The sequence below is a fragment of the Rhinoraja longicauda genome, chromosome 1, assembly GCF_053455715.1.
Source record: "Rhinoraja longicauda isolate Sanriku21f chromosome 1, sRhiLon1.1, whole genome shotgun sequence".
In the NCBI taxonomy this organism is placed as follows: domain Eukaryota; kingdom Metazoa; phylum Chordata; class Chondrichthyes; order Rajiformes; family Arhynchobatidae; genus Rhinoraja; species Rhinoraja longicauda.
In genome coordinates, this window is record NC_135953.1 from 6,645,394 (window position 1) to 6,669,193 (window position 23,800).

Here is a 23,800-nt window from a genome sequence, read left to right on the forward strand (position 1 = left end):
AGAGATTGAAAAAAAGTTTCCCCCGACCCCCCCCCCCCCCCCACCTCACCCCCCACATAAAACAATGAATTCCAGAGATTCACCAGCTGCTGAATTCCACTTGCAGTTTATGTTATAGGCTTAGGACATTGAGAGGTATGCAAATGACCTTATATTAGTGCGCAAATGGAGTGAATAAAACCAATTAAATCGTATAAGAATATAACTGCAGATGCTGGTACAAATCGAAGGTATTTATTCACAAAATGCTGGAGTAACTCAGCAGGTCAGGCAGCATCTCGGGAGAGAAGGAATGGGCGACGTTTCGGGTCGAGACCCTTTAAATCAGTCTGACGATGGGTCCCGACCCGAAACATCACCTATCCATTTTCTTCAGAGATGCTGCCTGACCCACTGGGTTACTCCAGCAGTTTGAAAACCGGCACTTGCAGTTCCTTATTTCTACATTTCACTGCTCCATCGTGAAATCTCCAAAAGGATTGCCTAAGTTGAAGAAGCTCCCTTCCTTTCTCTGACGGGAACTCTGTGAGACTCTCTCTCTCTCATTGCTCCCCATCTGTGATAACTCTTGCTCTCCTGCTCTGGGACTATGTTTAGTTTAGTTTAGTTTAGAGACACAGCGCGGAAACAGGCCCTTTCGGCCCACCGGGTCCGCGCCGCCCAGCGATCCCCGCACACATTAACACTATCCTACACACACTAGGGACAATTTTTACATTTATACCAAGCCAATTTACCGACAAACCTGTACGTCTTTGGAGTGTGGGAGCAAACCGAAGATCTCGGAGAAAACCCACGCAGGTCACGGGGAGAACGTACAAACTCTGTACAGACGGCACCCATGGCCGGGATCGAACCCGGGCCTCCGAATTGCATCGTGCTTACCTGCCAGGCGATCAGATCCTTCAGCTTTGTGATATTGTCCAGGTCTTCGGGATGGCTACACATATACCCTTCAGTGAAGAATGCCTAAGAAATAAAAGGGCCAAACGTCAGCTGAAAACTTTATTCGTTGTCGCTGACCTGTGTGGAGGTGGGGGGGGGGGGGGGGGGGGGGTGGGAGGTGGGGGAGAAATAGGTGGAGAATAACCACCCCCTCCCATTCATTGACTTTTCTGTCCTGGGCCGCATCCATTGTCAGAGTGAGGCCCAACTGGGGTTGCCAACTTCCTCACTCACAAATAAGGGACAAGGTGACGTCACTGCCACGCGCCCCACGTGACCTCACCCAGCCAGCGGCCACGTGCTGCCGCTCCACCAATGGCGGCCGCCCGGGCCGGGAGGCGGTTTGCTACGCAACCTCCGTTAGGTGGCGCCCGGGCCTCTGGGCCTACACTGTCCGGTCCTACACTGTCCGGGCCTACAGCATCAGGGCCTACAGCGTCCGGGCCTACAGCGTCCTGGCCTACAGGGTCCAGGCCTACAGTGTCCAGCCTACCACCCCCCCCCCCCCCCCCCGGGCCTAATACAGGACAAGGGCAGCCCCGTACGGGACAAACCAATGTAGCCCAAAATACGGGATGTCCCGGCTAATATGTGACAGTTGGCAACCCTAGGCCCAGCACAAATTGGATGAACAGCACCTTATATTTCGCTTGGGCAGCTTACACCCCAGCGGTATGAACATTGACCTCAGGTAATGCTTGCTTTCCCTCTCTCTCCATCCCTCCCCATCCTAGTTCTCCGACTAGTTTCACTGTCCTCCTGATTATATATCACTGGTTGTTTGCCTCCTTGTCACCTTCCCCTCAGCTGCCAATTAACCATTCTACATTTCCCTTCAACAGCATCCACTTTGATCTCTCGTTTTCACACCTTGCCCTTCCACATCTCTAGTCACATTCTCCCCTGACTCTCAAGTCTGTAGAAGGGTCTCGACCCCGAAATGTCACCCACTCCTTCTCTCCAGAGATCAAACATCAGTCACTGAAAGTAAGCATGCAGGTGCAGCAGGCAGTGAAGAAAGCAGATCTAGGGAGACAGAAGAACTGAAAGAAATTTGCATTAGGCGAGAAATAGTATTGGGTAGACTGATGGGACTGAAGGCTGATAAATCCCCTGGGCCTGATGGTCTGCATCCCAGGGTCCTCAGAAAGGTGGCTCTAGAAATAGTGGACGCATTAGTGATCATTTTCCAATGATGAATAGATTCAGGATCAGTTCCTGTGGATTGGAGGGTAGCTAATGTTATCCCACTTTTCAAGAAAGGAGCGAGAGAGAAAACGGAATCACAGACCAGTTAGCCTGACTGCGGTGGTGGGGAAGATGCTGGAGTCAATTATTAAAGAGGTAATAACGATGCATTTGGATAGCAGTAAAAGGATAAGTCCAAGTCAGCATGGATTTATGAAAGGGAAATCATGCTTGACTAATCTTCTGGAATTTTTTGAGGACGTGACAAGTAAAATGGATGAAGGGGAGCCAGTGGATGTAGTGTATCTAGACTTCCAGAAAGCCTTTGATAAGGTCCCGCACAGGAGATTGGTGACTAAAATTAGAGCACATGGTATTGGGGGTAGGGTGTTGACATGGATAGAGAATTGGTTGGCAGACAGGAAGCAAAGAGTAGGAGTAAACGGGTCCTTTTCAGAATGGCAGGCAGTGGCGAGTGGAGTGCCGCAAGGCTCGGTGTTGGGGCCGCAACTGTTTACCATATATATTAATGATTTGGAAGAGGGAATTAGAAGCAACACTAGCAAGTTTGTGGATGACACAGAGCTGGGTGGCAGTGTGAACTGTGAAGAGGATGTTAGGAGGTTGCAGGGTAACCTGGACAGGTTGAGTGAGTGGGCAGATGCGTGGCAGATGCAGTATAATGTCGATAATTGTGAGGCTATCTACTTTGGTGGCAAAAACAAAGAGGCAGATTATTATCTCAATGGAGTTAGGTTAGGTAAGGGGGAAGTGCAACGAGACATGGGTGTCCTTGTACACCAGTCACTGAACGTATGCGTGCAGGTACAGCAGGCAGTGAAGAAAACGAATGGCATGTTGGCCTTCATAACGAGAGGATTTGAGTATAGGAGTAAAAAGGTCCTTCTGCAGTTGTACAAGGCTCTGATGAGACCGCACCTGGAGTATTGTGTGCAGTTATGGCCTCCTAATTTGAGGAAGGACGTCCTTGCTATTGAGGCAGTGCAGCGTAGGTTCACGAGGTTAATCCCCGGGATGGCGGGACTGTCATATGAGGAACGATTGGAATGACTGGGCTTGTAAGAAAGAAACCACTGAACCATTGGTCCTGGGACATGGATATTGTACGTGTGTGGGAAACACCTGGAGTCTTTCTTCGCGTGCAGGAAAGAACTGCAGATGCTGGTTTAAATCGAAGATAGACGCAAAATGCTGGAGTCACTCAGCGGGGCAGGCAGCATCTCCGGAGAGAAGGAATGGGTGACGTTTCGGGTCGTGACAGAAGAAGGGTCTTGAGCTGAATCGTCACCCATTCCTTCCCTCCAGAGACAGAGCTGCCTGCCCCGCTGAGTTACTCCAGCTTTTTGTGTCTATCGTCGGGTGTTGAGTTATTTAGATAATTTAGAGACACAGCGCGGAAACAGGCCCTTCGGCCCACCGAGTCCGCACCGACCAGCGATCCCCGCACATCCACACTACCCTACACACACTAGGGACAATTTTTACATTTACCAAGGCAATTAACCTACAAACCCGCACGTCTTTGGAGCGTGGGAGGAAACCGAAGATCCAACGGGCAGCACGGTGGTGCAGCGGTAGAGTTGCTGCCTTACAGCGAATGCAGCGCCGGAGACTCAGGTTCGATCCCGACTACGGGCGCCGTCTGTACGGAGTTTGTACGTTCTCCCCTTGACCTGCGTGGGTTTTCTCCGAGATCTTCGGTTTCCTCCCACACTCCAAAGACGTGCAGGTTTGTAGGTTAATTGACTGAGTAATATGTAAAAATTGCCCCTAGTTTGTGTAGGATAGTGTTAGCGTGCAGGGATCGCTGGGCGGCGCGGACCCGGTGGGCCCAAGGGCCTGGTTCCGCGCTGTATCTCTAAATAAAAAATAAAAATCTCTGAGAAAACCCACGCGGGTCATGGGGAGAGCGTACAAGCTCCATGCAGACGGCGCCCGTAGTCGGGATGGAACCCGGGTCTCCGGCGCTGCATTCATTGTTGAGCTTTACCTTTTCGTACTTGGCAAAGCCGCCCATTACGGCAGGGTCAACGATGCCGTTGAGCAGCATGGAGAGGGGGTTGATGGAGAGGTTGGCATCGTTGTGGTGCTGGTTGATCATGGTGAGTATCTTATCGTTGCTAGTCTGCATCGTCTCAATGGCATTTTCCAACGGGCTGATGCAGGTCTGTGGGACACAATGGTGAGTTCACACGGGAAGCCAAGGATCAAACATTCAAACACCAAAGCACGGATGCTTCCATTACACAGAAACAAAGAAACATAGGTGCAGGAGGAGGCCATTCGGCCCTTCGGGCCAGCACCGCCATTCACTGTGATCATGGCTGATCGTTCCCGATGTTGGGGAAGTCCAGAACCAGGGGTCACAGCTTAAGGATAAGGGGGAAGTCTTTTAGGACCGAGATGAGAAAACATTTCTTCACACAGAGAGTGGTGAGTCTGTGGAATTCTCTGCCACAGAAGGTAGTTGAGGCCAGTTCATTGGCTATATTTAAGAGGGAGTTAGATGTGGCCCTTGTGGCTAAAGGGATCAGGGGGTATGGAGAGAAGGCAGGTACAGGTTACTGAGCTGGATGATCAGCCATGATCATATTGAATGGCGGTGCAGGCTCGAAGGGCCGAATGGCCTATTCCTGCACCTATTTTCTACGTTTCTATGTTTCTATGTCCACAATCAGTAACCCGTGCCTGCCTTCTCCCCATATCCCTTGATTCCACTAGCCCCTAGAGCTCTATCTAACCCTCTCTTAAATCCATCCAGTGATTTGGCCTCCACTGCCCTCTGTGGCAGAGAATTCCACAAATTCACAACTCTCTGGGTGAAAAAGTTTCGTCTCATCTCAGTTTTAAATGGTCTCCCCTGTATTCTTAGACTGTGTGTGTGGTCCAAGACTGTCCCCCATGGTTCTGGACTCCCCCAACATTGGGAACATTTTCCCTAGTGGGATAATCTAGGACCAGAGGGCGCAGCCTGTAAAGAACATGTTTTGTATGTATTTATTTCTTTATTTCTCGAATAAAGTATATTTTGAAATTAAAAAAAAAAGAGGGCGCAGCCTCAGAATAAAAGGACGTACTTTTAGAAAAGAGGTTACAAGGGTGAGGGGTGGACTTTGTAGAAACTCACGAATAGTGAAAGGCCTGGGCAGAGTGGATGTGGAGAGGATGTTTTAACTAGTGGGAGAGTCCAGGACCAGAGGGCACAGCATCAGAATAAAAGGAGATGAGGAGGAAATACTTGAGTCAGAGGGCGGTGAATCTGTGGAATTCATTGCCACAGATGGCTGTGGAGGCCAAGTCAGTGGATATCTTTAAGGTGGAGATTGATAGGTTCTTGATGAGTACGGGTGTCAGGGGTTATGGGGAGAAGGCAGGAGAATGGGGTTGAGAGGGAAAGATAGATCAGCCACGATTGATCTGGCCTCTTTGGCAGGCAGCATCTCGGGAGGACATGGATAGGCGGCCGGTCGGTTTCGGGTCGGGACCCATCCAGTTTGTTAACCCTTACCCCAAGAACGTTTCTTCAAACAGGTTGCCACGACATTACCACTTAGTTCAGTTTAGTTTATTGTCACGTGTACCGAGGTACAGTTAAAAGCTTTTATTGCGTACCATCCAATCAGCGGAAAGACAATACACGATTACAATCGATCCATTTACAGTGCTTTGATACGCGATAAGGGAATATATCATAGTTAGAGTAAGAAATGTTGCTGTGGGAATAGAGATTTAAGAGTATGGAGGGACTGTAATATGAGTTTGTAGATCTGCTTTTGTGGTTAGCCTGTGTTGGGCGCCATCTTGGATTTAGACAATAGACAATAGACAGTAGGTGCAGGAGTAGGCCATTCGGCCCTTCGAGTCAGCACCGCCATTCAATGTGATCATGGCTGATCATTCTCAATCAGTACCCCGTTCCTGCCTTCTCCCCATACCCCCTGACTCCGCTATCCTTAAGAGCTCTATCTAGCTCTAAAATTTAGATTTTAGCCAAGATGTTAGAATTCATGGGATCTTGCTGTGCGGACAATGGCCGCCGCACGTTCCGGCATCTAAACAACGGGCGGTACGAGGAGGTAGTTGAGGCTGGGACTATCCCATCGTTGGACAGGTACATGGATAGGACAGGTTTGAAGGGATATGGACCAAGCGCAGACAAGTGGGACTAGGGTAGCTGGGACATTGTTGGCCGGTGTGGGCGAGTTGGACCGAAGGGCCTGTTTCCACACTGTATGACTCGGTCTATGTCTCTATGACCGGCTCCGTAGCAGAAGAGTCCACATGGCGAGGCTGGAAACTGGAAGTGCCCTGAGCTAATTCTGCGACCATCACCATCTATCGTAACAAGTGATGGCTCCCACTGATTGTCGGCGCCCTCTTCAGGCCGGACGATGACAGTGACGTAGCATGGATGACCGCACCTTGGAAGGTGTGCACAACTCACCTGGGTGACCTGCAGAACCTCGAACCAGCGGAGGATCCCTGGCAACTTGTACGCTGTGGTGAACATCGTCCTTTCGATCCACATTGACTGCGGGTAAGAGAAGATGGTCGAACGGTCTTCAAACTTACCGACACAGTGCAGAGACCTCTAAACCCCCCCCCCCGTGTTCAGTTGAGTTAGACAATAGACAATAGGTGCAGGAGGAGGCCATTCGGCCCTTCGAGCCAGCACCGCCATTCAATGTGATCATGGATGACCATTCTCAATGTACCCCGTTCCTGCCTTCTCCCCATCCCCCCTGACTCCGCTATCCTTAAGAGCTCTAACTAGCTCTCTAGCTCTCTCTCTCTCTCTCTCTCCCTCGAGTTCAGAGATACAGGAGCGGCGTTAATGTGCGGGGATCGCTGGTCGGCTTGGACTCGGTGGGCCGAAGGGCCTGTTTCCACGCTGTTTTTTCTAAACTAAACTAAACTAAACAACCTCCTCCGGCAGCTTGTTACCCTCAGGTTCCTATTAAACCATTCCCCTCTCAGCTTAAACATAAGCCGTTTGGTTCTTGATTCTCCGACTCTGAGTAAAGAACTCTGTGCATTCACCATATCTATTCCTCTCATGATTTTGTACACCTCTATAAGATCTCCCCTCATCCTCCTGCGCTCCAAGGATTAGAGACCCAGTCTGCACAAACTCTCCCTACAGCTCAGGCCCTTGAGTCCTGGCAACGTTGTCAAGCTGGAAAGATATACGAGGATGTTGCCAGGTCTCAAGGGCCTGAGCTATAGGGAGAGGTTGAGCAGCCTAGGACTCCATTCCTTGGAGCGCAGGAGGATGAGGGGCGATCTTATAGAGGTGTACAAAAATCATGAGAGGAATAGATCGGGTAGATGTACAAGGGTCTGAAGAAGGATCTTGACCTGAAACGTCACCTATTTCTTCTCTCCAGAGACGCTGCCTGACCCGCTGAGTTACTCCAGCATTTTGAGTCTACCTTCGGGTAAATGTACAAAATCGTTTCCCTAGAGTAGGGGAATTGAGAACCAGGGCACATGGGTGTAAGGTGAGAGGGGGGGGGGGGGGGGGGGGAAGATTTAATAGGAATCTGAGGGGTAACTTTGTTACACAAAGGGTGGTGGGTGCATGGAACGAGCTGCCAGAGGAGGTAGTTGAGGCTGGGACTGTCGCAACGTTTAAGAAACGTTTAGACAGGTACATGGATAGGATAGAACTAGAGGGCTGTGGGCTAAACGCAGGCAGGGGGGGCGAGAGGAGATGGTACATGCTGGTCGGTGAGGGCAAGAAGGTACTGTGTCCATGCTGTACGACTTTAGGGCTATTTAAACATCCTCGTAAATCTTCTCTGCACAGCTTGTCAGCACAGGTCACACCTGGCTGGCAGTGAATGAGTTAACACCTCTCAAGGTAATGTGGGAAAATAACTGCAGATGCTGGTTCAAATCGAAGGTAGACACAAAAAGCTGGAGTAACTCAGCGGGTCAGGCAGCATCTCAGGAGAGAAGGAATGGGTGACTTTTCAATGGACAACAGGTGCAGGAGGAGGCCATTCGGCCCTTCGAGCCAGTACCCCGTTCCTGCCTTCTCCCCATACCCCCTGACTCCGCTATCCTTAAGAGCTCTATCTAGCTCTCTCTTGAATGTATTCAGAAAATTGGCCTCCACTGCCCTCTGAGGCAGAGAATTCCACAGATTCACAACTCTCTGACTGAAAAAGTTTTTCCTCATCTCCGTTCCAAATGGCCTACCCCTTCTTTTCAGGTCGAGACCCAGTCTGAAGAAGGGTCTCGAGCCGAAACATCACCCATTCCTTCCCTCCTGAGATGCTGCACCTCTTGCCCAGTGTGCGTGAATCGAGGACCAGAGGGCATAGGTTTAAGGTGAGGGGGAAAAGATCTAACAGGAATCTGAGTGGTAACTTTTTTTAGTTTAGTATAGTTTTAGTTTAGAGATACTGCATGGAAACAGGCCCTTTCGGCCCACCGGGTCCGCGCCGCCCAGCGATCCCCGCACATTAACACTATCCCACACACACTAGGGACAATTTTTTACATTCACCAAGCCAATTAGCCTACAAACCTGTACGTCTTTGGAGTGTGGGAGGAAACCGAGATCTCGGAGAAACCCCACGCAGGTCACGGGGAGAACGTGCAAACTCCATACAGACAGCGCCCGTAGTCGGGATCGAACCTGAGTCTCCGGCGCTGTAAGGCAGCAACTCTACCGCTGTGCCACCGTGCCGCCCAAAGGGTGGTGGGTGTATGGAACGAGGTGCCAGAGGAGGTAGTTGAGTACTACTGCAACATTTAAGAAACATTGGGACGGGTACACGGATGGGACGGGTTTGCAGGGATATGGACCGAACGCAGGCAGGTGGGGCTAGGGTAGCTGGGACATTGTTGGCCGGTGTGGGCGAGTTGGGCCGAAGGGCCTGTTTCCACACTGTGTCACTCTGTGACTCTATGGCATCTTTTGCCAGGGAAGGTAAGGCAAGATGATACGTGTACGCTTGTTCCACACTCGGACTGCACACACACACACACGCTTCAAATGTACTTCTCTTTGGGATGTCCTGCCGTTTTCAAAGGGGTGAGAGAAGTATGATTTCTCATTACCTCCTTCCACAGTGCAGCCACTCACAGGCGGTCACGGTGGCGCAGCGGTAGAGTTGCTGCCTTACAGCGCCAGAGACCCGGGTTCCATCCCGACTACTGGGGCTGTCTGCACGGAATTTGTACGTTCTCCCCGTGACCTGCGTGGGTTTTCTCCGAGATCTCCGGTTTCCTCCCACACTCCAAAGACGTGCAGGTTTGTAGGTTAATTGGCTTGGTAAATGTAAAAGTAAAAATTGTCCCTAGTGTGTGTGTAGGATAGTGTTAGTGTGCGGGGATCGCTGGTCGGCATGGACCCGGTGGGCTGAAGGGCCTGTTTCCGCGCTGAAACTCTAAACTAAACTAAAGTAAACACCCCCCCTTTCAGTAAAAGTCTTGATGTAAAGCACTTAAGTAACCAGGGGATATTTGAATGTTGGCACAAAGTGCTGGAGTAACACAGCGGGTCAGGCAGCATCTTTGGAGAACATAGAGAGGTGACGTTTCACAGAGTGCTGGAGTAACTCAGCGGGTCAGGCAGCATCTCTGGAGAACATGGATAGGTGACGTTTCACAGAGTGCTGGAGTAACTCAGCGGGTCAGGCAGCATCTCTGGAGAACATGGATAGGTGACGTTTCACAGAGTGCTGGAGTAACTCAGCGGGTCAGGCAGCATCTCTGGAGAACATGGATAGGTGACGTTTTCGATTGAAAACGGAGGCTTGAGGCTTTTGTTTAGTTCAGTTTATTTATTGTCATGTGCCTCAAGGGTTACAATCGTAAACGCCACCTTGGCAAACCACAATTAAAACCTATCGCAACAGATTAGCTCAGGCATTAACTTCGAACAAAGGGGTACTTACGGCAAACTCATTCTCGGGGTCCTTTGGTCCTCTTCTGATTGGTCTGGAGTAGTTGAACTTCAGTACGTTATTAGCCTTGTAGAAGCTGATGGGGAGGAAGAGATCAAAGAGAGTGACTCCTACTGCTCTCCGACTCCATCTCCTTTCCCTGGTCCCTAACCAGTCTGAAGAAGGGTCTCAATAGACAATAGACAATAGACAATAGGTGCAGGAGGAGGCCATTCAGCCCTTCGAGCCAGCACCGCCATTCAATGCGATCATGGCTGATCACTCTCAATCAGTACCCCGTTCCTGCCTTCTCCCCATACCCCCTCACTCCGCTATCCTTAAGAGCTCTATCCAGCTCTCTCTTGAAAGCATCCAATGAACTGGCCTCCACTGCCTTCTGAGGCAGAGAATTCCACACCTTCACCACTCTCTGACTGAAAAAGTTCTTCCTCATCTCTGTTCTAAATGGCCTACCCCTTATTCTCAAACTGTGGCCCCTTGTTCTGGACTCCCCCAACATTGGGAACATGTTTCCTGCCTCTAATGTATCCAATCCCCTAATTATCTTATATGTTTCAATATGTCTCGACCCGAAACGTCACCCATTCCTTCTCTCCGGAGATGCTGCCTGACCCGCTGAGTTACTCCAGCTTTTTGTGTCTACCTTCATATTAAATCGATCTCCCTGGTGCCAAACACTTTTCCTTGATCACGGTCACATTTTTGCATATATATCTTTCATTTCCTATATTCCCTATCTCTCTACATCACCGTCTACATGTCTCGTTTCCCTCTGCCCTGCCTCTTAGCCCGAACAAGGGTCTCGAACCGAAACATCGCCCATTCCTTTCCCTCCAGAGATGCTGCCTGCCCCGCTGAGTTACATAGAAACATAGAAAATAGGTGCAGGAGTAGGCCATTCGGCCCTTCGAGCCTGTACGCACCGCCATTCAATATGATCATGGCTGATCATCCAACTCAGTATCCCGTACCTGCCTTCTCTCCATACCCCCTGATCCCTTTAGCCACAAGGGCCACATCTAACTCCCTCTTAAATATAGCCAATGAACTGGCCTCAACTACCTTCTGTGGCAGAGAATTCCACAGATTCACCACTCTCTGTGTGAAAAAAAAACTTTCTCATCTCGGTCCTACTCCAGCTTTTGGTGTCTATCTTCGTGGTAAGGAATGGGTTGGCCAGGTAGGTCCATTGTCCGAGCTGACTGTGAGTTGACTTCCCCAGGCCACCCACTGATGGTCCTCTGCTGTGAAGCAGACGCCGAGAAGGTGATCGCCGCACCTCCAGTGACTGGGTGAGTGACAATAGACAATAGGTTCAGGAGAAGGCCATTCGGCCCTTCGAGCCAGCACATCCATTCAATGTGATCATGGCTGATCATTCACAACCAATACCCCGTTCCTGCCTTCTCCCCATACCCCCTGACTCCGCTATCTTTAAGACTTCTATCTAACTCTCTCTTGAAAGCATCAAGAGAATTGGCCTCCACTGCCTTCTGAGGCAGAGAATTCCACAGATTTACAACTCTCTGTGAAAAAGGATTTCCCCATCTCAGTTCTAAATGGCCTACCCCTTATTCTTAAACTGTGGCCCTTTGTTCTGGACTCCCCCAACATCGGGAACACGTTTCCTGCCTCTAGCGTGTCCAATTCCTTAATAATCTTATATGTTTTTTTATAAGATCCCCTCTCATCCTCTCATGGGCAGATGCGTGGCAGAGGCAGTATAATATAGATAAATGTGAGGTTATCCACTTTGGCGGCAAAAACAAGGAGGCAGATTATTATCTCAATGGTGTTAGGTTAGGTAAGGGGGAGGTGCAGCAAGGCCTGGGTGTCCTTGTACACCAGTCACTGAAAGTTGGCGTGCAGGTACAGCAGGCAGTGAAGAAAGCTAATGGAATGTGGCCTTCATAACAAGAGGATCTCAGTATAGGAGTAAAGAGGTTCTTCTGTTGTTGTATAGGGCCCTTTGTAAGACCACATATGGAGTACTGTGTACAGTTTTGGTCACCTAATTTGAGGAAGGACATCCTTGTAATTGAGGCAGTGCAGTGTAGGTTCATGAGATTGATCCCTGGGATGGCGGGATTGTCATATGAGGAAAGATTGAAAAGACTAGGCTTGTATTGACTGGAGTTTAGAAGGATGAGAGGGGATCTTGTAGAAACATAAAAAATTATAAAAATTCTGGACAAGCTAGATGCAGGAAAAATGTTCCCAATGTTGGGTGAGTCCAGAACCAGGGGCCACAGTCTTAGAATAAAGGAGAGGCCATTTAAAACTGAGGTGAGAAGGAACTTTTTCACCCAGAGAGTTGTGAATTTGTGGAATTCTCTGCCACAGAGGGCAGTGAAAACCAAATCACTGGATGGATTTAAGAGAGAGTTAGATGGAGCTCTAGGGACTAGCGGAATCAAGGGATATGGGGAGAAGGCAGGCACGGGTTACTGATTGTGGACGATCAGCCATGATCACAATGAATGGCGGTGCTGGTTCGAAGGGCAGAATGGCCTCCTCCTATTTTCTATGTTCCTACTGCCGCCGCCCGCGTTCCATCCCAAGAGCCAAGTGACGCGAGGACTTACTCCACGATCTGTTCCGGAACATTCTTGTTGTGAAACTGCGCCTGTTCGGCCAGGATGGGCTGGACAGTGAAGCATTGGATGACTGTGGGTTGCAGTTAAGGAAGTGAACACAAGATGGCAGCATTGCCACGACAACGCCAAGGGCTCCGCGAGAAGTTGATGCCAAGAAAATACATTTTTGTCCAGGTTATACATTTGGAAAACTGATATCGCAGAGTACAAGACACATTTCAAGCACCAGTCTCAATTTTCTCTGCAACGATCGGGTACTTTCTTCGTGGTGGGACCCGTGTTTTTAGTTTAGATTGGAGACACAGTGTGGAAACAGGCCCTTCGGCCCACCATGTCCATGCCGACCAGCGATCCCCGCACATTAACATTATCCTACACACATATCGTGCCAATTTACAATTTTTACCGAAGCCAATTAACCTATAAACCTGTACCTCAGAATTAAAGGACGTTTAGATTTAGATTTAGAGATGCAGCGCAGAAACAGGCCCTTCGTCCCACCGTGTCCGCGCCGCCCAGCGATCCCCGCACATTAACACTATCCTACACCCACCAGGGACAATTTTTGCATTTGCCCAGCCAATTAACCTACATACCTGTACGTCATTGGAGTGTGGGAGGAAACCGAAGATCTCGGAGAAAACCCACGCAGGTCACGGGGAGAACGTACAAACTCCGTACAGACGGCGCCCGTAGTCGGGATCGAACCTGGGTCTCCGGCGCTGCATTCGCTGTAAGGCAGCAACTCTACCGCTGCGCCACCGCCGTGCCGAAGGAGACGAGGAGGAATTTCTTTAGTCAGAGGGTGGTGAATCTGTGGAACTCTTTGCTACAGACGGCTGTGGAGGCCAAGTCAGTGGATATATTTAAGTTAGAGATAGATTCTTGATTAGTCCGGGTGTCAGGGGTTATGGGGAGAAGGCAGGAGAATGGGGTTAGGAGGGAGAGATACAGTAGATCAGCCATGATTGAATGGCGGAGTAGAATTGATGGGCCGAATGGCCTAATTCTACACCTATCACTTACGATCTCCCCCAATTTTGGGGAAGTCCGGAACCAGGGGCCACATACAGTCTAAGAATAAAGGGGAGGCCATTTAAAACTGAGGTGAGAAGAGACTTTTTCACCCAGAGAGTTGTGAATTTGTGGAATTCTCTGCCACAGAGGGCAGTGGAGGCCAATTCACTGGATGGATTTAAAAGAGAGTTAGATAGAGCTCCAGGGGCTTGCGGAATCAAGGGATATGGGGAGAAGGCAGGCACGGGTTACTAATTGTGGATGATCAGCCATGATCACAATGAATGGCGGTGCCGGCTCGAAGAGCCAAATGGCCTCCTCCTGCACCTATTGTCTATGTTTCTATTAACACAGTCCTACACACGCTGGGGACAATTTACATTTAACCTACGATACGAGAGAACTTTATTTATCCTAGGAGGGAAACCTACACGTCTTTGGAGTGTGGGAGGAAACGGAAGATCTCGGAGAAAGCCCACGCAGGTCACGGGGAGAACGTACAAACTCCGCACAGACAGCACCCGTAGTCGGGATCGAACCCGGGTCTCCGGCGCTGTAAGCGCTGTCAGGCAGCAACTCTGCCGCCGCGCCACGCGTGTCTGCGCGTGTGTTTCTCAGAAACAAAGCTTCAACTCATCCAGAACTGCCAGAACGGCAGGCACTCGAGGGTAGGTTGAAAACGAATCCACGGGAACAGTATTCCAGTCAGTAATCAATCTATTGGACGGGGGACCCTGGGGCACAGAGTGAAAGGCATGGACTCTGATTCATTTAAATGCGAATTACATCTCTCACAGAAAATAACATTTTCAGATTAGTGTGTTTGGTTGTTTGGGGATGACGTGTGGTGTGTGCCTTGGAGGATCAGCGAGGCATTCAGTGGCAGGGCAAGGAGTCAGGCTCCTCTTGCATTCGGATGCTGACTGGCTAGCAGGACCATGACAGTAAACTAAACTAAACCACACTGAACAAAACTAAACTAGACTGAACTTCAATTCAACTCTACGTACTGAGGAGAGAAAAAAAATCACTGGAGTTTAGATGAGTGAGAGGTGATCTTATAGAGACACAGAAAATTATAAATTGACTGGACAAGCTAGATGCAGGAAAAATTGTCCCAATGTTGGGGGAGTCCAGAACCAGGGGCCACACACACAGTCTAAGAATAAAAGGGAGGCCATTTAAAACTGAGGTGAGAAGGAACTTTTCCACCCAGAGAGTTGTGAATTTGTGGAATTCTCTGCCACAGAGGGCAGTGGCGGCCGATTCACTGGATGAATTTAAAAGAGAGTTAGATAGAGCTCTAGGGGCTAGTGGAATCAAGGGATATGGGGAGAAGGCAGGCACGGGTTACTGATTGTGGATGATCAGCCATGATCACAATGAATGGCGGCGCTGGCTCGAAGGGCCGAATGGCCTCCTCCTGCACATATTTTTTATGTTTCGACGGATCCGTGCCAACCATCAACCACCCCTGCCGAGTCATTTCGTTCACATTTTAGAGATACAGAGTGGAGAGAGGCCCTTCGGCCCGCCGAGTCCACGCTGACCAGCAGCTGCACTATCCTACACACGGGCGGACAACTTACAGAGGGCCAATTAACATACAAACCCCAAACCACGTCTTTGGGATGTGGGAGGGAACCAGAGCACCAGCAGAAAACCCACGTGGCACAGGGAGAACGTGCTAGCTCTATCAATAGACAATAGGTGCAGGAGGAGGCCATTCGGCCCTTCGAGCCAGCACCACCATTCAATGTGATCATGGCTGATCATTCACAATCAGTACCCCGTTCCTGCCTTCTCCCCTGACTCCGCTATCCTTGAGCTCTATCTAGCTCTCTCTTGAACGCATTCAGAGAATTGGCCTCCACTGCCTTCTGAGGCAGAGAATTCCACAGATTCACAACTCTCTGACTGAAAAGGTTTTTCCTCATCTCCGTTCTAAATGGCCTACCCCTTATTCTTAAACTGTGGCCCCTGGTTCTGGACTCCCCCAACATTGGGAACATGTTTCCTGCCTCTAACATGTCCAACCCCTTAATAATCTTACACGTTTCGATAAGATCTCCTCTCATCCTTCATATTCATATCAAGTGGAGTACATTTGTGGCACCTTCACACCCACGTTGGTTTTGCAGACAGCCTGTCACCGCTGGCAACATGCCACCAGCCTCACGAGAAAGTCCAGCCACAAGGTGGCTCAATAACAACTCCAAGGTCAGACGCACGCGTTGGCCTTATCTGCACACGGGTTATGGTTGGTGAGAATGTTGGTAAAGGTGGCTTCTGGAATAAACGGGGCACCAGGCGTCCGGCTCGGCTAAGAGTCGTCTGTTCTTTGCTTTCTGTCCTGGGATTCAGTATATCCTACAGATCCGCCAGTATTGGCGGTCATGGTGGCGCAGCGGTAGAGTTGCTGCCTTACAGCAAATGCAGCGCCGGAGACCCGGGTTCGATCCCGACAACGGGCGCCGTCTGTACGGAGTTTGTACGTTCTCCCCGTGACCTGCGTGGGTTTTCTCCAAGATCTTCGGTTTCCTCCCACACTCCAAAGATGTGCAGGTTCGTAGGATAATTCGCTTGATAAATGCAAAAATTGTCCCAGTGTGTGTAGGACAGTGTTAATGTATGTGGGGATTGCTGGTCGGCGCAGACATGGTGGGCCGAAGGGCCTCTTTTCCGCGATGGCCTCCTCCTTCACCTATTGTTTATTGTCTATTGTCTATTGGATTACATGGACAGATGTTCTGGTGGCAAGAGATCCTAGGGTGACGGAGGAACTGAAGGAAATCCACATTAGGCAGGAAATGGTGTTGGGTAGACTGATGGGATTGAAGGCTGATAAATCCCCAGGGCCTAATGGTCTGCATCCCAGGGTGCTTAAGGAGGTGGCGCTAGAAATTATGGACGCATTGGTGATCATTTTCCAATGTTCTATAGATTCAGGATCAGTTCCTGTGGATGGAGGGAAGCTAATGTTGTCCCACTTTTTAAGAAAGGAGGAAGAGAGAAAACGGGAAATTATAGACCAGTTAGTCTGACATCAGTGGTGGGGAAGATGCTGGAGTCAATTATAAAAGACGAAATTGTGGAGCATTTGGATAGTAGTAACAGGATCGTTCCGAATCAGCATGGATTTACGAAGGGGAAATCATGCTTGACTAATCTTCTGGAATTCTTTGAGGATGTAACTAGGAAAATTGACAGGGGAGAGCCGGTGGATGTGGTGTACCTCGACTTTCAGAAAGCTTTCGACAAGGTCCCACATAGGAGATCAGTGGGCAAAATTAGAGCACATGTTATTGGAGGTAGGGTACTGACATGGATAGAAAATTGGTTGAGACAGAAAGCAAGGAGTGGGGATAAATGGGTCCCTTTCAGAATGGCAGGCAGTGACTAGTGGGGTACCGCAAGGCTCGGTGCTGGGACCGCAGCTATTTACAATATACATTAATGACTTGGATGAAGGGATTAAAAGTACCATAAGCAAATTTTCAGATGATACAAAGCTGGGTGGTAGTGTGAACTATGAGGAAGATGCTATGAGGTTGCAGGGTGACTTGGGCAGGTTGTGTGAGTGGGCGGATGCATGGCAGATGCAGTTTAATGTTGATAAGTGTGAGGTTATCCACTTTGGTGGTAAGAATAGGAAGGCAGAGTATTATCTGAATGGTGTCAAGTTAGGAAAGGGGGACGTACAACAAGATCTGGGTGTCCTAGTGCATCAGTCACTGAAAGGAAGCATAAGAAAATAACTGCAGATGCTGGTACAAATCGATTTATTCACAAAATGCTGGAGTAACTCAGCAGGTCAGGCAGCATCTCGGGAGAGAAGGAATGGGTGACGTTTCGGGTCGAGACCCTTCTGAAGAAGAGTCTCGACCCGAAACGTCACCCATTCCTTCTCTCCCGAGATGCTGCCTGACCTGTTGAGTTACTCCAGCATTTTGTGAATAAACTGAAAGGAAGCATGCAGGTACAGCAGGCAGTGAAGAAAGCCAGCATTGCCTTTGGAGTGTGGGAGAAAAACCAGAGATCCCGGAGAAAACCCACGCAGGTCACGGGGAGAACGCACAAACTCCGTACAGACTGCACCCGTAGTCGGGATCGAACGCAGGACCCTGGGTCCTGGGTCTGGCGCTGTGAGGCAGCAACTCTACCGCTGCACCACCGTGCCTGGTACACGTGATAATAAAAGAACCATGGAAGAACAGGCAATTGGAAGTTCAGCATAGAACAATCAGTTGGATAGCAGCCTTGATTTTCCCTTGCCTGCACCCCTTTTACGTACCAATCCCATTCTCTCACCAACGGTTAGCTCATCCCAACAAGGGCTGAAAGGATACATTGTCCAGGTGCATTCCTGATCTCATCTCCAGGCTGTGATGTTGTCTTCATGATGTCCGCATTGGGGAACTGGTTCAGCAGGAATTGCTCAACATCTTCTCGTCTCTCGTACTCCTTTCCCCGGTGAATGAAGATCTTGTCCTGGGAAGGCAAGAGGTGATGAATGGTTAGATGAGCTGAGTTTATTATCGTCATGTGCACTGAGGTACAGTGAAACGCTTTTATTGCGTGCTATCCCGTCAGCGGAAAGACAACGCATGATTACAATCGAGCTTCCACAGATGACGACTCCAGTAGTTGGTGAGAGGACGTTTCAGTTCATAAGGTCATAAGTGATGGGAGCCAAAATAGGCCATTTGGCCCATCAAGTCTACTCCGCCATTCAATCATGGCTGATCTATCTCTCCATCCCATTCTCCTGCCTTCACCCCATAAACTCTGACACCCATACTAATTAGCAAATTTGAAGATGATACAAAGCTGGGTGGTAGTGTGAACTGTGAGGAAGATGCTATGAGGTTGCAGGGTGACTTGGACAGGTTGTGTGAGTGGGCGGATGCATGGCAGATGCAGTTTAATGTGGATAAGTGTGAGGTTATCCACTTTGGTGGTAAGAATAGAAAGGCAGATTATTATCTGAATGGTGTCATGTTAGGAAAAGGGGACGTACAACGAGATTTGGGTGTCCTAGTGCATCAGTCACTGAAAGGAAGCATGCAGGTACAGCAGGCAGTGAAGAAAGCCAATGGAATGTTGGCCTTCATAACAAGAGGAGTTGAGTATAGGAGCAAAGAGGTCCTTCTGCAGTTGTACAGGGCCCTAGTGAGACCGCACCTGGAGTACTGTGTGCAGTTTTGGTCTCCAAATTTGAGGAAGGATATTCTTGCTATTGAGGGCGTGCAGTATAGGTTTACGAGGTTAATTCCCGGAATGGCGGGACTATCATACGTTGAAAGACTGGAGCGACTAGGTTTGTATACACTGGAATTTAGAAGGATGAGAGGGGATCTTATCGAAACGTAAAAGATTATTAAGGGGTTGGACATGTTAGAGGCAGGAAACATGTTTCCTGGGGCTAGTGGAATCAAGGGATATGGGGAGAAGGCAGGCACGGGGTTACTGATTGTGGATGATCAGCCATGATCACAATGAATGGCGGTGCTGGCTCGAAGATCTAAATGGCCTCCTCCTGCACCTATTTTCCATGTTTCTATGTTTCTATGATTGAACCCGGGTCTCTCTGGCGCTGTAAGGCGGGAACTCTACCGCTGCGCCACCGTGTCGCGTCAAGCTGAAACCGCCCCAAGCTGCAGTTCTGTCAAGCACCACCCAACCTACATGAAGATCTGTCACTGGATTCCATCACCTCAGGACCTCCTCAAGCAGAAGCAGCAACCAGATGGACTGCCACAGAATACGAATTGGGTTGAGCAGACCCAGGGGCAACATGGTGGACTGGGAGAAACTGCACGACTCCTAATCCGTACAGGCAGACAATAGACAATAGCAATAGGTGCAGGAGGTAGCCGTTTGGCCCTTCGAGCCAGCACCGCCATTCAATGTGATCATTGCTGATCATACTCAATCAGTACCGCGTTCCTACCTTCTCCCCATACCCCCTGACTCCGCTATCCTTAAGAGCTCTATCTAGCCCTCTCTTGAATGCATTCAGAGAATTGGCTTCCACTGCCTTCTGAGGCAGAGAATTCCACAGATTCACAACTCTCTGACTGAAAAAATGCAGATGCTGGTTTGCAGACATAAAATGCTGGAGTAACTCAGCGGGACAGGCAGCATCTCGGGAGAGAAGGAATGGGTGACGTTTCAGGTCGAGACCCTGCTTCAGTCTGATGGAACCCGTGTCTCCGGGCTCTGCAAGCTCTGTAAGGCAGCAACTCTACCGCCCCACCACCTTGCCCGCCCAATTAGTTTAGAGACGCAGCATGGAAACTGGCCCTTCGGTCCATCAAGTCCACGCCTACCACCAATCACACATTCACACTAGTTTTATGCCATTCCACTATCTCACGCACACACTGGGGCTAGTTACTTTGTGTTTCTCTCAAGATCCCAGCATCTCCAGTACCTTGTGTCTTCATAACACATGGTTTTGGGTACAATAGACATTAGACAATAGACAATAGGTGCAGGAGTAGGCCATTCAGCCCTTCGAGCCAGCACCGCCATTCAATGCGATCATGGCTGATCACTCTCAATCAGTACATCTGAGAAGGAATTCAATACAGAGAAATGTGAGGTATCGCATTTCGGGAAGTCCAACATGGGCAGGACATGTGAATGGTAGGGCTCTGGGGAGCGTTGTAGAGCAGAGGGATCTAGGAGTGCAGGTTATAGTTCCTCGACTGTGGAGTCGCAGGTAGATAGTGTGGTCAAAAAGACTTTTGGCACATTGGCCTTCATCAATCAGAGTATTGTGTATGAAGGTTGGGAGGTATTGCAGTTGAATAAGACGTTGGTGAGACCACATACTTTAGAATATTGTGTTCAGTTCTGGGCACCATGTTATAGGAAAGATGTTGCCAAGCTGGAAAGGGTACAGAGAAGATCTACAAAGATGTTGCCAGGACTAGAGGGTCTGAACCCTCGGAAGAGGTTGGGGCAGGCTGGGATTCTATTCCTCGGAGCGCAGGAGGATGAGGGAAGATCTTATAGAGGTGAATAAGTTCAATAAGTTCATGTGTGAGGTTATCCACTTTGGTGGTAAGAATAGGAAGGCAGAGTATTATCTGAATGGTGTTTAGAAGGATGAGAGGAGATCGAAGCGTATAAGATTATTAAGGGGTTGGACACGTTAGAGGCAGGAAACATGTTCCCAATGTTGGGGGAGTCCAGAACAAGGGGCCACAGTTTAAGAATAATGGGTAGGCCATTTAGAACTGAGATGAGGAAAAACTTTTTCAGTCAGAGAGTTGTGAATCTGTGGATTTCTCTGCCTCAGAAGGCAGTGGAGGCCAATTCTCTGAATGCATTCAAGAGAGAGCTGGATAGAGCTCTTAAGGATTGTGGAGTCAGGGGGTATGGGGAGAAGGCAGGAACGGGGTACTGATTGAGAATGATCAGCCATGATCACATTGAATGGTGGTGCTGGCTCGAAGGGCCGAATGGCCTCCTCCTGCACCTATTGTCTATTGTCTATTGTCTATGAGAGGAATGGATCAGGTTGAGGCACAGTCCCCCGCTCAGAGTAGGGGAATCGAGGACCAGAGGACATAGGATTAAGGTAAATGGGAAAAGATTTAATGGGAGTCTGAGGAGTAATTGTTTCACACAAAGGATGACAGGTGTCTGGAACGAGCTGCCGGAGGAGGTAGTTGAGGCGCATGCTATCGCAATGTTTAAGAAACGATTAGACAGGTACATGGATAGAGTAGGTTTGGAGGGATATGGGCCAAACACAGGCTGGTGGGACTCGTGTGGATGGAGCATGTTGGTCGGTGCGGGCAAGCTGGGCACGTTTCCACGTTGTTTCACGCTAGCATTTATGTCAAGAAGGCTAGAATACCAAAACAGGGATGTAAATCTGAGGCTCTATAAGGCGCTGGTCAGGCCGCATTTGGAGTACGGTGGTCAATTTAGGGCCCCATATCTGTGGAAGGCTGTGCTGGCTCTGGTGAGAGTTCAGAGGAGGTTTGTAAGAATGATCCCCGGAATTTGTGGGTTAACATATGATGAGGGGTTGTCGGCACTGGGCCTGTACTCGCTGGCATTTAGAAGGATGAAGGGGGACCTCATTGAAACTTGCCGAATAGTGAAAGGCTTGGATAGAGTGGACATGGAGAGGATGTTTCCACTTGTGGAAGGGTCTAGTACTAGAGGTCATAGCCTCAGAATTTAAGGACATTCTTTTAGGGTGGAGGTGAGGAGGAATTTCTTCAGTCAGAGGGTTGTGAATCTGTGGAATTCATTGTCACAGAAGGCTGTGGAGGCCAAGTCAGTGGATAGGTTTAAGACGAAATTGACAGTCTTGATCAGTTCAGGTGTCAGGGGTTATGGGGAGAAGGCAGGAGAATGGGGTTAGGAGGGAAAGATAGATCAGCCACAATTGGTGATAGTGGTGTAGACTTGATGGGCCGAATGGCCCAATTCTGCTCCTATCGCTTACAACCTTGTGACTCCATCAAGGCTTGTATACACTGGAATTTAGAAGTAGGCTTATATACACTGGAATTTAGAAGTAGGCTTGTATACACTGGAATTTAGAAGGATGAGAGGAGATCTTATCGAAACGAATAAGATTATTAAGGGTTTGGACACGTTCGAGGCAGGAAACATGTTCCCAATGTTGGGGGAGTCCAGAACAAGGGGCCACAGTTTAAGAATAAGGGGTAGGCCATTTAGAACTGAGATGAGGAAAAACGTTTTCAGTCAGAGAGTTGTGAATTTGTGGAATTCTCTGCCTCAGAAGGCAGTGGAGGCCAATTCTCTGAATGCATTCAAGAGAGAGCTAGTTAGAGCTCTTAAGGATAGCGGAGTCAGGGGGTATGTGGAGAAGGCAGGAATGGGGTACTGATTGAGAATGATCAGCCTTGATCACATTGAATGCCGGTGCTGGCTCGAAGGGCCGAATGGCCTCCTCCTGCACCTATAGTCTATTGTCTATTGTCTAAAACGATAACAGGCAGCCTTGGAAGCCTATCCTCCCTAGTCAAACCACATGTCAAAAACCTTGGCGTGATATTTGACTGCATTAAAGTTTGACAAGCAAGTCAACGCTGTGGTAAAAGCCAGCTTCTTCCAGCTTTGTACCACAGCTAAAATCAAACCATTCCTCCAATTTATCGACTGAAAAAATCATCCACGCATTCATCTCCTCTCGCCTAGACTACTGCAACTCCCTATACACTGGGATCAGTCAATCATCCCTGTCCCGCCTGCAATTGGTCCAAAACACCGCAGCGAGACTCCTGACGGGTACCCGTAAAAGGGACCACATCACCCCGATTCTGGCCTCTCTCCACTGGCTCCCTGTACGGTACAGAATCAACTTCAAGCTCCTCCTATTCACGTACAAAGCCCTAAACGGGCTTGCCCCCCCCCCCCCCCCCATATCAAAAATCTTCTAACCCACCACTCTATCTCCAGGTCCCTCAGGTCGGCCGACTTGGGGCTACTGACTATCCCGCGGTCTAGGCTTAAGCTCAGGGGTGACCGCGCTTTTGCGGTTGCAGCTGCTAGACTGTGGAACAGCATCCCTCTCCCCATCAGAACTGCCCCCTCCATCGACTCCTTTAAGTCCAGGCTCAAAACCAATTTCTACTCCCTATCGTTTGAGGCCCTCTGAGGGGGCGCTGTGAACTGTTTATGTATGTGCTGTTATGTTTGTGTGCCATTGTATGTTCGTTCTTAGTACCTGAACTGATGTACAGCACTTTGGTCAACGTGGGTTGTTTTTAAATGTGTTATACACATAAAATTGACTTGACTTGACTTGACTTTACCACCCTATCTGTGCTCGCTAACTGGAGATTAGAGATTTGGGTAAACCAGCTTCAATGTACTTAAGTCAATCATTAATCTTACTTTTTTTTCTTCTGGTTTCTTCGCAATCTGCTGCATAACTTCGCTTGCTTAGGAAGGGACTGCTGATGCTGGTTTAAACCGAAGATAAACACAAAATGCTGGAGGAACTCAGCGGGTCAGGCAGCATCTCTGGATACAAGGAATGGGCGACGTTTTGGGTAGAGGCCTTTCATCAGACTCACGTTTCGGGTCTCGACCCCCTCATCCTTCTAAACTCCAGCA

The 23,800-nt window shown here is 49.2% G+C and overlaps 1 protein-coding gene across 1 annotated transcript in view; it reads right to left on the reverse strand.

The window, feature by feature from the left end:
• The window catches only part of LOC144598346 (dedicator of cytokinesis protein 2-like), an 894,447-nt gene that overhangs the window by 13,277 nt on the left and 857,370 nt on the right, over positions 1–23,800 (reverse strand). Inside the window, exons 41-46 of the mRNA XM_078408406.1 lie at positions 18,037–18,178; positions 12,659–12,740; positions 10,065–10,149; positions 6,599–6,685; positions 4,145–4,321; positions 886–969 (exon numbers count right to left, since the gene is read on the reverse strand). Of these exons, the coding sequence (XP_078264532.1) occupies positions 886–969; positions 4,145–4,321; positions 6,599–6,685; positions 10,065–10,149; positions 12,659–12,740; positions 18,037–18,178 (657 nt within the window). The remainder of the gene's footprint in view (positions 1–885; positions 970–4,144; positions 4,322–6,598; positions 6,686–10,064; positions 10,150–12,658; positions 12,741–18,036; positions 18,179–23,800) is intronic.